The sequence below is a fragment of the Pinus tabuliformis genome, chromosome 4_1 (assembly GCF_031772625.1).
Source record: "Pinus tabuliformis cultivar Carrire ecotype Pingquan chromosome 4_1, CPIR1, whole genome shotgun sequence".
Classification (NCBI taxonomy): Eukaryota; Viridiplantae; Streptophyta; class Pinopsida; order Pinales; family Pinaceae; genus Pinus; species Pinus tabuliformis.
In genome coordinates, this window is record NC_142303.1 from 169,451,809 (window position 1) to 169,465,778 (window position 13,970).

The 13,970-nt window shown below is 36.1% G+C and overlaps 1 protein-coding gene across 1 annotated transcript in view; it reads right to left on the bottom strand.

The window, feature by feature from the left end:
- Window positions 1-12,742, bottom strand: part of LOC149174716 (adenosylhomocysteinase 2-like) — a 29,468-nt gene extending 16,726 nt beyond the window's left edge. The window contains exon 1 of the mRNA XM_089420943.1: window positions 12,593-12,742. Coding sequence (XP_089277069.1) covers window positions 12,593-12,742 — 150 coding nt within the window. The remainder of the gene's footprint in view (window positions 1-12,592) is intronic.
- Window positions 12,743-13,970: the final 1,228 nt, after the last annotated feature.

A 13,970-nucleotide genomic window follows, 5' to 3' on the forward strand; every position in this document is an offset into this window, starting at 1 on the left:
GTTAAAACAATGGTTTTTTGGCAGTTGGCACGGTCTACACTTCCGGTCCCCAAACAGAGGTGAAAGTGAGCATGCATTCAACCTTTTTGAACTCAACTTAACTTCAATCCCCCTACGCTAATTCTGAACTAATGAAACAACTGCATTCATGAAACTAACCTACGTAACCAAACCGAAACAGTCAACTAAGCAAACTGTATTTTTCAAGTGCAAGTAAAGGAAAGAAATGCAATGATAAAATAAAGACAAGTAACAATACAAAGAAAAAGAGGTCTAATGCTCCCAGGTTGGGCCCTTAACCTGAGAGCTATAGCTCCCTTAAGAACTCAGAATCGAATCCCAAATCTGACTGCCTTTATTAAAATACCATGATCATGAGTCTAACAACATGCCAAAATTCGCTTACAAAGAGCAAAAACAGAGCTACAGCTCGTAATCCAAAATCTATAACAAAAGTTCAAGAGTCTCATTGAAGGCTATAGACTTAATATTTATACATGATGAGGGCCAAGCTGGCCTCCTCAATTAGTGGAGCTTGGCTGTCCAACTACAAGTAAACTGTTGTTCCTGTAGAATCCGTTGGCTGCCTTCTAGCTCGGTGGTGATAGCTGTTGGAGCTCGGAGCTGGGGTGGAGATCACGAGGGAGGTCATTCAAAGCTGTGGACAACCTCCCTATAAACTCGCAATGCCACCTTGGCTGTCTCCTTGTCTCCATCTGCGTGGTCTTTGCTCCCTTTAATGCCAAAAAACCTGAAATCATCATGTATTAGCCACATAGACATAATGCCTGCCCTTCTTCCTAGAAATAACACGAATATACTAAGAAAAGATGCATAAGTGATCAAAAAGGAAGGGTTGAGCAAGGTAAGTAGGCCAAATGAGCCCAAATTGTTACCAAAAATTGGGGCTCATCAGTTGGTGTCAGGGAACACCCACCTATCAGTCTGAGGCTTGATGGTAATATTCTTAACGCCTGGGAAAGTTTCAAGGCCTGTCATTTTTAATTAAAGGGGTACTTGGAAGAGTTGGTGTCAAGATAGGAGAGTATCTACTAATGGCCATACAAGAAAACAAGTCAAAACGTTTTTAATCTATATTTGAAAAATAGAAATCAATTCTGCCAAATATCAGAGAATATATAAAACCATAAATGCAGGCTCTGCAAACTTAGTTTTCCTGTGAGAGATTATAGAAAATTCAAATGTAAAATGAAAATTTCCAAATAAATATTCTAATTTGGCATTCATAATGCAAAATTTAGAGTATCTTACAACGCACTGAGGCACACCAAACCTCTCTGGTAGTGAAATGGCAACATGTTTGACCGACAAAATCTAGAACATATAAATTCTATTAATGTCTAAAATGGAGCCCCATAAAATCCTTGTTAATTGTAAGGGATGTTATTCTTTAATGCACTTCATACATTGTACAAGTAGAAATATAGCACAATACAAAAGCAATGAAACAAAAGGATGAAGCCTAACTAACAAGTGCATTATGATGTTATGGCAGGAGGAGGTTGCATGAAAATTTCACTCAACTAAAAGCCCGGAACAAAGAAAGACATGCGCTGATTTGGATCTATAATCTCTAAATAAAATTCCAGCTAAACTAGATATGTCCACCACTTCTCATATAAGTTTAGCTTCCATCTTCGTGCAACATCAATTTCAGTAACAACAGGCATGAACTCTAGTAAGTGTGCTTCAGTGTATGTAGGTTGGGTTGTGGTCTAACAGAATCTTGATGTGAGTCTACCCCACCTAACCCAGGTTCGATTCTTAGTGTATACATGGTTGGGCATCAACAAAGTGACACATGCCAAGAATTTTGCACCCACTAAGGCCAAAATTTGCATAGCCTAGTAATAAAGCATCACAAGAATATTATCAGTTCGGAACTTAGCTTTAGATACAAATAAATCATCTCAAAAATATTACCAGTTCAGAAATCTTTAGATACAAATAAAACATGACAATAATATTACCCATTCACAGAGTTCTAAATACAAATAAAACATTACAATAATATTACGAGTTCACAAAGCTCTAAATACAAATGAAACATCACCATAATATTATGTGGTGATAGAGGTCTAAATACAAATAAAACACTAATAATATTACGAGTTCACAAATATGTAAATACAAATAAAACATCACAATATTAGCAAAGCTCTAAAGACAAATAAAACATCACAATATTAGAGGTTCACAAAACTCTAAATATTTGTTCCAGGCATGCTCTTGTCATTCCATAATCATCCCAAATTGTTTGTTCCCACCAATCACGTTCCCCCATTAATATCGTTAAATTCCCTAAGCTCTGCATGTCCATACCTAACCTCCTCAACATTGGGCAATCCTTAATCTTAAGGACACGAAGGGTAGTGAATGACCCCACCATACTTTGTAAGTAGGACATGGATACCAAATCCACCCTCTCTAGCATTGGAAATCCATTTGGCCTTTATGTGAGGTCCCTCACCTGTGTGCATGCTTTTACTTTGAGAAATTTTAACTTTGGCAATGTCTACAATGAAGGAAATTATGTCATTTGATCACACCCAAACAATTTTGTTCTCTGTAGTCACTGAAACTCACAAATCCAGTCTGGTAAGTTTACTCCCTTATAGCTGATCAACCTGAGAGTTTGTAGTTTCTACATATTTTTCATACAGTGGGGAAGATGCATGCTCAGCTCTTGCGGAATATGTGCGTTACACTCCAAGGATAAGTGCCTAATTTCAAACAATGTTCTTAAATCCATACCTATTTCATTCTCTTCAGTCCTTGGCATTATAGTTAGAGCAAGCTCTGTTAGATGTGTGAGATCCTTTAAAGGCTCTGAACTTTCTGAATGCAACTGTAGCCTTTTCAGGGAAGTGAGCTAAGATATCTGCAGTGGAATCACCAATTTTTCTATGCCCAGTAGGTTAAGATCTTGAAGCCTTGAATGATTTCATATGGTGGGAGGCAGGGATCTTATATAGCAGAAGGAAAGATCTAAAAATTGAAGCCGTGGAAGACTACATATGGCTGGAGGGAAATCACAAATGTGAGTACGACTCAATGGGAGAAACTTTGGAAATGTGAGTTGACTAAGAGATGTTGGCACTAACACCATACTGGTGTTGGAGAGATCAAGAACCTGCAGATATGTGAGGCTGTGGAAAAAGCTTTGTGGAACATGACGAGATAATGGATTTTTATACAAGTTTAAACTTACAACTTTTGAACCACTGAAATCATTTGGCAAATCTTCAAATTGATTCCAGTGTAGAAATATTCTCTTGCAATCCCAACTTTGAGCATCTGTAAAGAATAACATGCGGCACTCTTATGTGCTTCAGTTTCCACACTTTATCTGTTTTTTTTAACATTGCCAATGAGCTGCTTATCAACAAGCAAACCACGATCTATAAGATGCCTTGAGTTGTTGCACGCGGTGACCATGTCCATTTAATAGGTAGCCTATCTGCTCTTGACAAGGCCTTCAACAATCCACATTCTCATCAAGATATCCACATCAATTTCTTCATCTTCTAAAAACATGGCATAGTAGAGAAAACAATTTTGCAAGCTTGAATTGGAAAAATCATCATAGCTCCATTTTAGTGGCAAATATAGATCTTTATGAACATGGGGATGCATATCTAAAAAAAAAGGATCCTCACTTTTTATCAGAGATACATAATTATTCTACTCATCTACAATTGTTTTCCCAATCATAGATTTAGCCAATATAGTTATGGCTAAGGGCAAACCTTCGCACTTGTCTGCAATATTTTGGGCACACTCCTTTAACTCCTCTGGAACATCGCTGCCTTTGAAAGCTACTCTCTCAAACAGTTCCCAACCTTCTTCCATAGACAAGGGCTCCAATTCCAGTGTCATGTATGCCTCCATTAATGCTAGATCTCTGTTGTGTGTATAGAATAAAAAGATGCTACGACGACAACATTCCCTGACACCTACCTCTTCCAGTAGATCCAGGGGAGTCCACATGTCATCTAATATCAAAAGAAATTTTCTATGAAAAATGTTTGAGAGAATATCATCTTCTGGGTATTATGACTAGAAAATCCCGAGAGGTCTAAATTGATTGTCTCAGCAATCTAACTGTGTAAGTCTGAAATTTGATAGGTTCGAGAGGCTATGAGCCAAATCACATCATCAATCCAACTTTGGAAAGGCTTCTAAAAATTGTAGACCTGTTTTAGCAACGTCGTCTTTCCAACGCCAGGTATTCCATATACACAAAACATGAGAGTTTCCTCTTGCCTAGCTTCCTATAAATAAATAAGTAGATTAATCCTATGAAGAAAGTTTATAAATAAGAATATTAATCTTATGAAGAAATTTTATAATGGGTATATACCCCAAATAAAATAATAATAATAAGCTTGCAAACAGTTTAATGGCTAAACTACACTGGCTCCTTGTGCACCACCTTCTACCTACTTTTCCTTTCAATAGTTTTAAGGTCTACTTTATGATTATTATTAATAGTCTTTGCTACTTCCCAGCTATTAGTTGGACAATTCCACACGTTTTTTCTACTTGATATTAGACTAGGAAACTCCCTCCCCTGTATGATACCGTGGAAATTTGCATAAACATTTTCTATTTAAGCCTTCTTGGGTTCCTTGCCAAGACTTCCCCTTGGCCTTCCTAGATGCCTTCCTAGTGTTGTTGTTGTGATTTCTGTGCCATTCTATGTTGGGTTTATGGTTTTAGCTTCACTACAAGCCTTTAGGTATATTTTTTCATTTGGGTCTATGCTTTTAGCTCTCCAATACTAGTCTTTAGACATGCTTTCTGCATAAGTGTTTTTTGTTCTTTGTATTGGGTTTATGTTATTAGCTCTAATACTAGTCTTTTTCATGTTGAGGTGTGTTTTCGTTATACATTTCTCTGTTCTTTGTATTGGGTTTATGATATTTTCCTCCCATACTTGCTTCCCAATTCTAGGTTTTAGACAGAAGCAAACTCACTTGCATCCCTCTATTGGGTGTACAGTTTTTAATCTTTAATTTTTTTTTTCTTTTTCCAAAAATTGATATTGGATGCACTTGTGATTCTATAGAGCTGTTGCAAAATCAAGAAGCCTTCTCTGAATCAAATAGCCTTCTCTCCAGCAAATACCAAATAAGCAAGTTGAGCAATTGCATCAGATCTAGATCCTACATCTAGTTCCCCACAATCTTTTCTAAAGGCAAATTCATTTTGATGTTGCAGAGCTATTGATAAATCGAAATAGCTATCTCCCTTCACATAACCAGATAGGGAAATTACATCAGATCTAGATCCTACATTTTGCTTTACACAATCCTTTCTCAGGGAAAATGTAATTGTGACGTTGCAAAGCTTTTGCTAAATCGAATTAGCCTCTTCCCCACCACAAGCGCAAGTAGGACCAGTGCATGAGATCTAAATCATACATCTAGATTTGTACAATCTTTCGTTAAGACGCTTAGATGCAATTCCATTCCTTTGGAGTGTAGGTCCCCAATGTTATAACATCCTCCTTCACTCTACCATTAACATCACTAAGTGCTTTTAGTGTCATGCCTTGTGGGCCCTCTTTGGTTTGTGGTTGTTACCTATGTGATGCTCATAAGAATTGCAGGTCTTACTACTACAATGTAGTATCCCTATGTTGGGAGTCCATTCCACATTAATAACCTTCTCCTTCTTCCTATGATTACTTTCCACTACTACAAATGTGCAATATATGAAGTCACAATGTAGGTCTCCAATGAAGTTGGGATATAAAGTCACAACACATGCCTCCAAGGAAGTAAGGATGGATAGCTAATTTTATTGCAAACTATAGTCACTACACTACACTACACTAGCCATTATGATGGTAGGATTCCCAAATATGTGGATTTTGAATATGTTTCCATACATGTTCATTAATTCAATACCCAAGAAATATTTTCATTATATCTCAAATGCATAGCAACATGAATAAATAAATTGAAAAACAAAAAAACTAATATGGGTGCAACAATGCAGAACTACAGAGAACTAAATTTGATACCTTGAAATTATTTTTTGAAGGAAGGGACCACCATCGGAGGTCTTGAGTGGAGAAATATTTTCGAGAGTTTCTCCAATGAATGGAAATCTCATGCTACCAATCAGTAGCTTTGATTTCTCTCCCAGATTTCCTTCACAAGTTTTATCTTTCAACACACTACACATCATTACCTCTTAATTTCTTAAAAATGATAGATTTTGACAACTTCCCCACTATTCTAGCAGCAGGATCTTCAGTAGTCCTCATTTTAACCAAGCTCCACACATTGTCTATCTAGTAGTAGCACCTAAAATGAATATTGCAGGTCGAATGTTACCTTATTCTATGTGGCCTAATTGCCATATTTTCAAGAAATAAAAATCCACTGGCCCTGAATGGCTTGCACATAAATGAAAACATAAAAAGACTTGGAAACAAATTTTCAATCTGGAAATTACAAAAGAAAATAGGCACAAACCATTCATTACTGAGAATGGGCACTGTGCCCTGCTCCAGATCCATGTTTTGGGGAGAACCTTTAGACATGAAGCCCAAATACCCAAGAAGACCCTGTCTATAAGGCAAAAAGCCCTGTCTATAAGGAAAAAAAGGATTTTTTCTTCAGCTCCTCATATTGTGCCCTATTGGCAGTATAATGGAGCTCATGAAGTGAAATTGGCATCTTCCTAAAAGAATTGGTAAAACTTCCCCCGGATTGAGGTTTCATAGTACAATTCTTCAATCCTCCTACCTCTTACTTGAAATTGATTTAACATTGCAACTGTTTAAATCCTTCTAGTGATTTGTCCCTGAATTTGAACTTTTCTTGGTGGGTTTCAATTGCTTATATTTCTCACACTCCCAAGCTTATTGGATTTCTTCACAGGGGCAATAGACAGACACCATAGCCTATTCTTTCCCTGGGCCATCCCTCACTAGCACTCCGCAAACTATTCCTAACCCCTCAGTTCAACACTGCACTTCTAGGCCCTATTTCAAAAACCCTAGCACGTGTGATTTTACCAACTTTGACTTAATCTTCTTCACTCTAGAAGGAGACATTTTTTTTTCAAGCTCTACTTGAGATTCACCTTAGCTTCCTCCTATGTTTGACCTTCAAGTATGACTGTGATACTTCAGCTCTTTCTATAGTTTTGACATCATAGATTCTTCGCACATGTGGAGGATTTCAATCCTCAAACAAACCCAAACAACTTCACTTTTCCTTCCTTATTCTCACTGGCTATGAGGCTATCTTCCTTCACCTTTTCACACTTCTTCCTTGCTTCAGACCTTCACCGAAAATCTATCTCAAATGAGGCTGAGCTACCCTATTTATAGTAGTTTTCTCATGTAAATAAGTCGACTTGATTTGGAGACTAGGTCGACATGCGTTTTGGATATCATCTTGAGGTCGTCTTCTTGGAGGAGCTTGAGCTTGGTCTTAGAGGGCTTTTTTAATTTTGCATTGACTTGTATACAAATGTAACATGACCAAGAAGGGTCATTCATACATGACATTGACTCAATTTGACTTTTATGACTTCATGACAAAACCTATAGGCTCACAATGGGAACCTTAACTAAAATAAAATTTCTTGATCATGAAACCCATGATTCAAGCATTACAAAAATAATTTTATTTTCTTCTTTACATCAATTACATAAAATCACAATTGCACATGTTATTACGAAAATCGAACCTAGTTACACTTTTCAACAACCCTAAGACTCAAGCTCTCTATTTACAATATTTTGCTAGACATGTAGATTAAAAAAAATGAAAAAATTTGCACAAAGAGAATAATGAACAAGGAATTCCTAATTACCCTACATATATAACATGGAAGTCTAAATAGCTATGAATTGCTAGAGTCAAAACTCTCTTACGCTAAAAGCCAATTCTGGTAGGAACATGTTATGTTTGAGTAAAAAAACGGTTTGACCACCAATTCTTCTTTCAAATAATTGTTTCGAAAACATTCAAACAGTGATTTAAAAGATGTATTTGCTAACTTCATCGTTTAGGGTTTACCACTCACTTTGAATCTGACACACAATAGGGAAGGTCTTCTCTATATCCTTCGTTTATGATATTGTTGCACACTTTTTGTTGAGAACATGCCTTGGTATTAAACATAAAATGTGTACAATGAATAGAGATAAGAATAAGGAGCAGAATTATGTACAAATATCAAAGACAAAAAAAAAAACCTCTTCCTCAAAGCTTCTAAAACTGAAGGATTTTTATTCCACATTCATAACTAATCATACAAAATATCTTGTCATTCATCAAACAGAGAGTGCCATACAAAATAAGATGTAAATAAATTCATGTAATTTGTTGATCACTTGTATGGGTTCAATTCAAAAGAAGAAAAAAAAATCAACTTCAAACAATGATGTCCCAATTTTTTTTATATCATATGGTGGCCAACATTTGCAATGCCCACATTTTCCACCTTCTGTTTACATATATTGGACTGCATTGGTCAATCATCTACTTACCTACATAAGCAACTAGCATTCATAACAATGAATGGAGTCAGATTTCAAAGTCCTAGAATCATTATCTGAAGGATGAAAACCTCAGGAGTTTTTCTCTTAGGTAATTACAATATTGTGTTAGACATGTAGATTAAAAAATATGAAAAAATCTACAGAGAGAGAATAGTGAACAAGGAATTCCTGATTAGCCTACATATATAACATGGAGGTCTAAATAGCTATGAATTTCCAGAGTCAAAACTCTCTTACGCTAAAAGCCAGTTGTGGTAGGAACATATTATTTTTTAGTAAAAAAAACAGTTTGACCACCAACAATTCTTCTTTCAAATATCAGTTTTGAAAACATTCAAAAAGTGATTTAAAAGATATATTTTCTAATTGTTTAGAGCTTACCACTCACTTTTAATCTGACACACAATAGGGAAGGTCCTCTCCATATCCTTCATTTATGATATTGTTGCACACTTTTTATTGAGAACATGCCTTGGTATTTGTTGTGGGGAAAAATGCCTATGCAGGACGATCCTATCCACCTAAGGTGTGACAGTGCCTTAGGAACAAACAGATACAACTATTCTGGTTTCTTCCTTTATGAAATATGAAAGAGGGGAGATCGATAGACTTACCGTTGTCTTCCGTTTGTCCCTCGATCTAGGTCCTCTTCTCTTTGGGTGTTCACAGCTACTTGCCTCCTCGTTTGCTCAAGAGAACAGCTACTTGATTCCCACGAGATCACAAGAGAACAACTACCTGTGACAAGAGAACAGCTACTTGCGACAAGAGAAGAACACAACACAAAGGCAAATATTCATATTCATAAATGATTCAGGATTAGAAGTAAATCAAATACACTAATGCAATCATACAAAATACACCAGCATATAGGAAAGAACCAAGATAGCTTTATTGATTGATAACAAGGTTCAGGAAGAGATACAACCTAGAGGGCTCCAATCCAGCATCTCCTTCCCAGCAGAATGGAATTCCTTCTTTAGCTCCCTTCAAAGCATTAAGCACCCAATGATCCAGTCTCAAACCAACATCAATTCTTTGCAATAACAAAATTCCAGCCTCTAGATCTCATGGAGGAGAGATCTATATATAGTTATTTTGGAGAGAGGATGAGTCAGCTTGAGATCTGACTAGTGTCCTCTCCCTCTCTCAGTTCTTGAGTCCACTTGGAGGTTCTTGCTTGCACTTGGAGATTTGGAACCTCTTACTCATCACCAGTCGAATTCCCTGAGGCAAGTGTCATTTTGGAAGCTTCCTGAGCATTGACACATTGAGGAATGAGCCTGCCACTTGTCCAAACTCGCTCAACGCAGGTAGCCTTTGTTGGAGTTGACATTCAACGCAGGTAGACAGTGGAGCAGTTGACATTCAGCGCAGATGCTCAGTGGAGCAGTTGACATGATCCTGAATTGACTTGTTTTTGAGCAATTTCAGGTGGAGAACTTCTGTGAATTGTTGTGGTTTGCTAGCCTTGTTCCTCTAGGGGTAGGAACAACATGTTTAGGGACTTTGGATCCCTTAGATTATGGACATTTCATGCTCAATGCTATAAGGCACAAAAATGTCTATAACAGTATTAAACATAAAATGTGTATAATGAACAGAGATAAGAACAAGGAGTAGAAGTATGTACAAATATTAAAGAGCAAAAAGAAATCGAAATCTCTTCCTCAAAGCTTCTAAAACTGAAGGATTTTTATTCCACATTCATAACTAATCAGAAAAAATATCTTGTCATTCATCAAACAGAGAGTGCCATACAAAATAAGATGTAAATAAATTCATGTAATTTGTTGGTCACATGTATGGGTTTGATTCAAAAGAAATAAAAAAAATCAACTTCAAACAATGATGTCCCAATTTTTTTTATATGATATGGTAGCCAAAATTTGCAATGCACACATTTCACACCTTCCGTTTACATATATTGGACTACATTGATCAATCATCTACTTACCTACATAGGCAGCTAGCATTCATAACAATGAATGGAGTCAGATTTTGAAGTCCTAGAATCATTATTTGAAGGTTGAAAAACTCAGGGTTTTTCTCTTAGGTAATACAGTCTTGCTCTCCGAACTTTCTTGTGTTTCACAACCTTAATTTCTTTAAGGTTTGGCGAGTATCTGAAACAAACCAGACAAAAAAAAAGACAAACCAGAAAAGAAAAAAAATAGACAGCCATGAACTTCATCGTTTAGGGTTTACCACTCACTTTGAATCCGACACACAATAGGGAAGGTCTTCTCTATATCCTTCATTTATGATATTGTTGCACACTTTTTGTTGAGAACATGCCTTGGTATTAAGCATAAAATGTGCACAATGAACAGAGATAAGAACAAGGAGCAGAAGAAGTATGTACAAATATCAAAGAGCAAAAAAAATATAAAAACCTTTTCCTCAAAGATTCTAAAACTGAAGGATTTTTATTCCACATTCATAACTAATCAGGAAAAATATCTTGTCATTCATCAAACGGAGTGCCATACAAAATAAGGTGTAAATAAATTCATGTAATTTGTTGGTCACATGTATGGGAGGAAAAAAAATCAACTTCAAACAAATATGTCCCAATTTTTTTTTTAAAGTATGGTGGCCAATATTTTCAATGCCCACATTTGCCACCTTTTGTTTACATATATTGGACTGTATTGGTCAATCATCTACTTACCTACATAAGCAACTAGCATTCATAAGAATGAATGGAATCAGATTTCGAAGTCCTAGAATCATTATTTGAAGGTTGAAAACCTCGGGACTTTTTCTCTTAAGTAATACAGTCTTGCTCTCCGAACTTTCTTGTGTTTCACAACCTTAATTTCTTTAAGGTTTGGCGAGTATCTGAAACAAACCAGACAAAAAAATAGACAAACCAGAAAAAAATAGATAGCCATGACCTTAAGAATAAGCCAGTTGAAAACAAACGCAATCAATTTCCTACATCTAGGTCTCGAGTTGAAAATAACGGCCACATTAAAGATACCACTAGGTACTATAGAGAATAAAGACACTTAACAAAAATTCAAGAATCAAAACTATTACTTGAATGAAAAAATAATTATAAACCATTCAATTAAAACAGTTGCATAATCAATTCAAATAGATAGCATCAAAGAAAGTATTTAGAAAACAAACGTATACTGATTAATAGCAACAGATAGCAATGTCAAGTATGCATTAGGGCTAACCTAGGAAAGGACTTGAAGGATATTGCCTACATCCAGGTTGGGTGCAAAGTTTGGAGTCAACATGTTCTCAAAACTTGAATGGCTATTGTTGTACGGATGGAACTTGGCAGCCAGTGCGGCTCGTCCCAATCCACAGGAATCTTTCCACTAAGGGAAAATCAACATTAATCGAACAATAATCCTCTCAAAATAAGCCCCCATCATCGATGGCAAACAATTTTATGCAGTGAATGGTGTTTCCTACATGCGTTCCAAAACACCATTGTAGCTTGCAGGTTACTACAACATAAGCATAGTGTTTGTCGCTAGTGCATTCCTAATAGTCCCAACGTTATATTATTTGCTCACAAGGCGACGGTTGTGCTAAAAGTGGAAGTTCGCACTTTCGTTGAGAATCCGAGAAGAAAATACGAAGGGCTGTGACCAAATTCCACTAGAAATCGCTACCATTAGAGGGTAATTCGGATGTACTGAGGGGCTTATGTGTTGAGGAGCTGTGTACAAAACTACAAAGTGTAGTCAAGGTATGAGAAGGAGAACAAGTAGGAAAACTTGAGGATTTTCCTGCTATAAATAGGGCTAAGATTTTGCAAACCCTAGTCAAGGCCTTAATACCTAAATCCTACAAATTTGGTATCGAAGTGGCAACATCCTTCAACAAAGTACATTTATTCACAAACCCTAGATTTGAAATACATTCCTGTGGTTGGTCAGGGTTCCCTAACTAGGTTTTTAAGGGATTTGGAGGCCAACTGGATATCTTGGTCCTACAATTGATCCATACATTTAGAAAGATTTAAGTATTTGATGTGTTTGAAGAGTGAAAACGAGAGAAAGGAGTGCACGGGACCTGAGCTTTTGGTATTTTTGCATGAGCACTTCGATCCAGACTCTGCACGCCATGGATGCTGAGAGTAAATCCTGCAGCCCCGCTAGCAGTGTCGTGGTGAGGAGGGACAACAGTTCTGTGGCTCCTGGAAATCTCCACACCGCTCTCCATTTTTCCCCTTTAGTTATGGGCTCCCCTATAGAATCAATTGAGCGAGTCGAAAGAATAGGAAATCGAACTGGGTATGGGAAACTAAGAACAACCCGAAAAATCATTTTTATATTTATTACTATTTTATTTAATATTAAGATAATAAGCACAGAACTATTATAGGAAAATACATTTAGGCGACTTGAAAAAGAGTTTGAAACAAAATAATTTTTTATCGTGTACAATATATAAAAGGTTAGATATATATAAAGGGTGTTAAAGTTAAAATTGGTTTTTTTTAGAAGAATTCAAATTTTTGAGGTTGTATTTTTTATATCCATTATTATTATAGTAAAGGTTAATGTATATTTAATATTAAGATTTATATGTAAGGATTGAAATGTTTTTAGGAGGATGTATTAAGTTTGGAGTGACATACGATCTGTAAGCAAAAATAAAAGAAATATAGACAATATCACATAGTAGTGTGAGCATCATGTTGGGATGAAGATATTTTTGACAAAACGTATTGTGTTTATTTGGGATCATCTTCATTAATAGCTCCTCTAGGGGGTCTTATTAATATTTTTATCTATGGAATGGTATGTTTATATTTTTATCACAAGACAAACTAGATAAAGTGATGAGTGACATTGATTTTCATCATCTATAATTAATTAATATATCACAAAAAGGCCCTTTGCATGTACACCCACTTCTCTAATGATTTCGCATAGAAAAACATAAAATAATGACGATTGGTTGTCATAATATATCTAAAGGATCTAATATACATGTAAATATGCAAGCCGTTTTTAAAGACCTAACTATATGGAAGAGCCCATTTACCTTCAAGCCTAAGATACTTATTGAAGAAAATGTTGATATGGAGGGCCATGACTATGAAAGTAATTCCATGTGGTACAAGATATAATATCTACACTAGTGAAAAATTGGGTGTTAATTTAATTTAGTCTATGTTGGGATACATGCTTCACCATATCATAGGAGAAACGCCTAAGAGAATTAGGATATAAGGGAGTGATCTCACACAAAGTCCAAGGTTTGTTAATTTCATGGTCTCTCATTTGGATGTCATTTCCATTCCTCAATTGCATACTTATATTAATAAATGGAAACCACTAAACTAATGTGATAATGTATTTGGAATTTCCTTGCAAAAAAAATAACTTCTTGTTTGCCCCTTTTCCGTAGTGAAAGTAGATTTCTTTCTCCCGACTTAACCAAA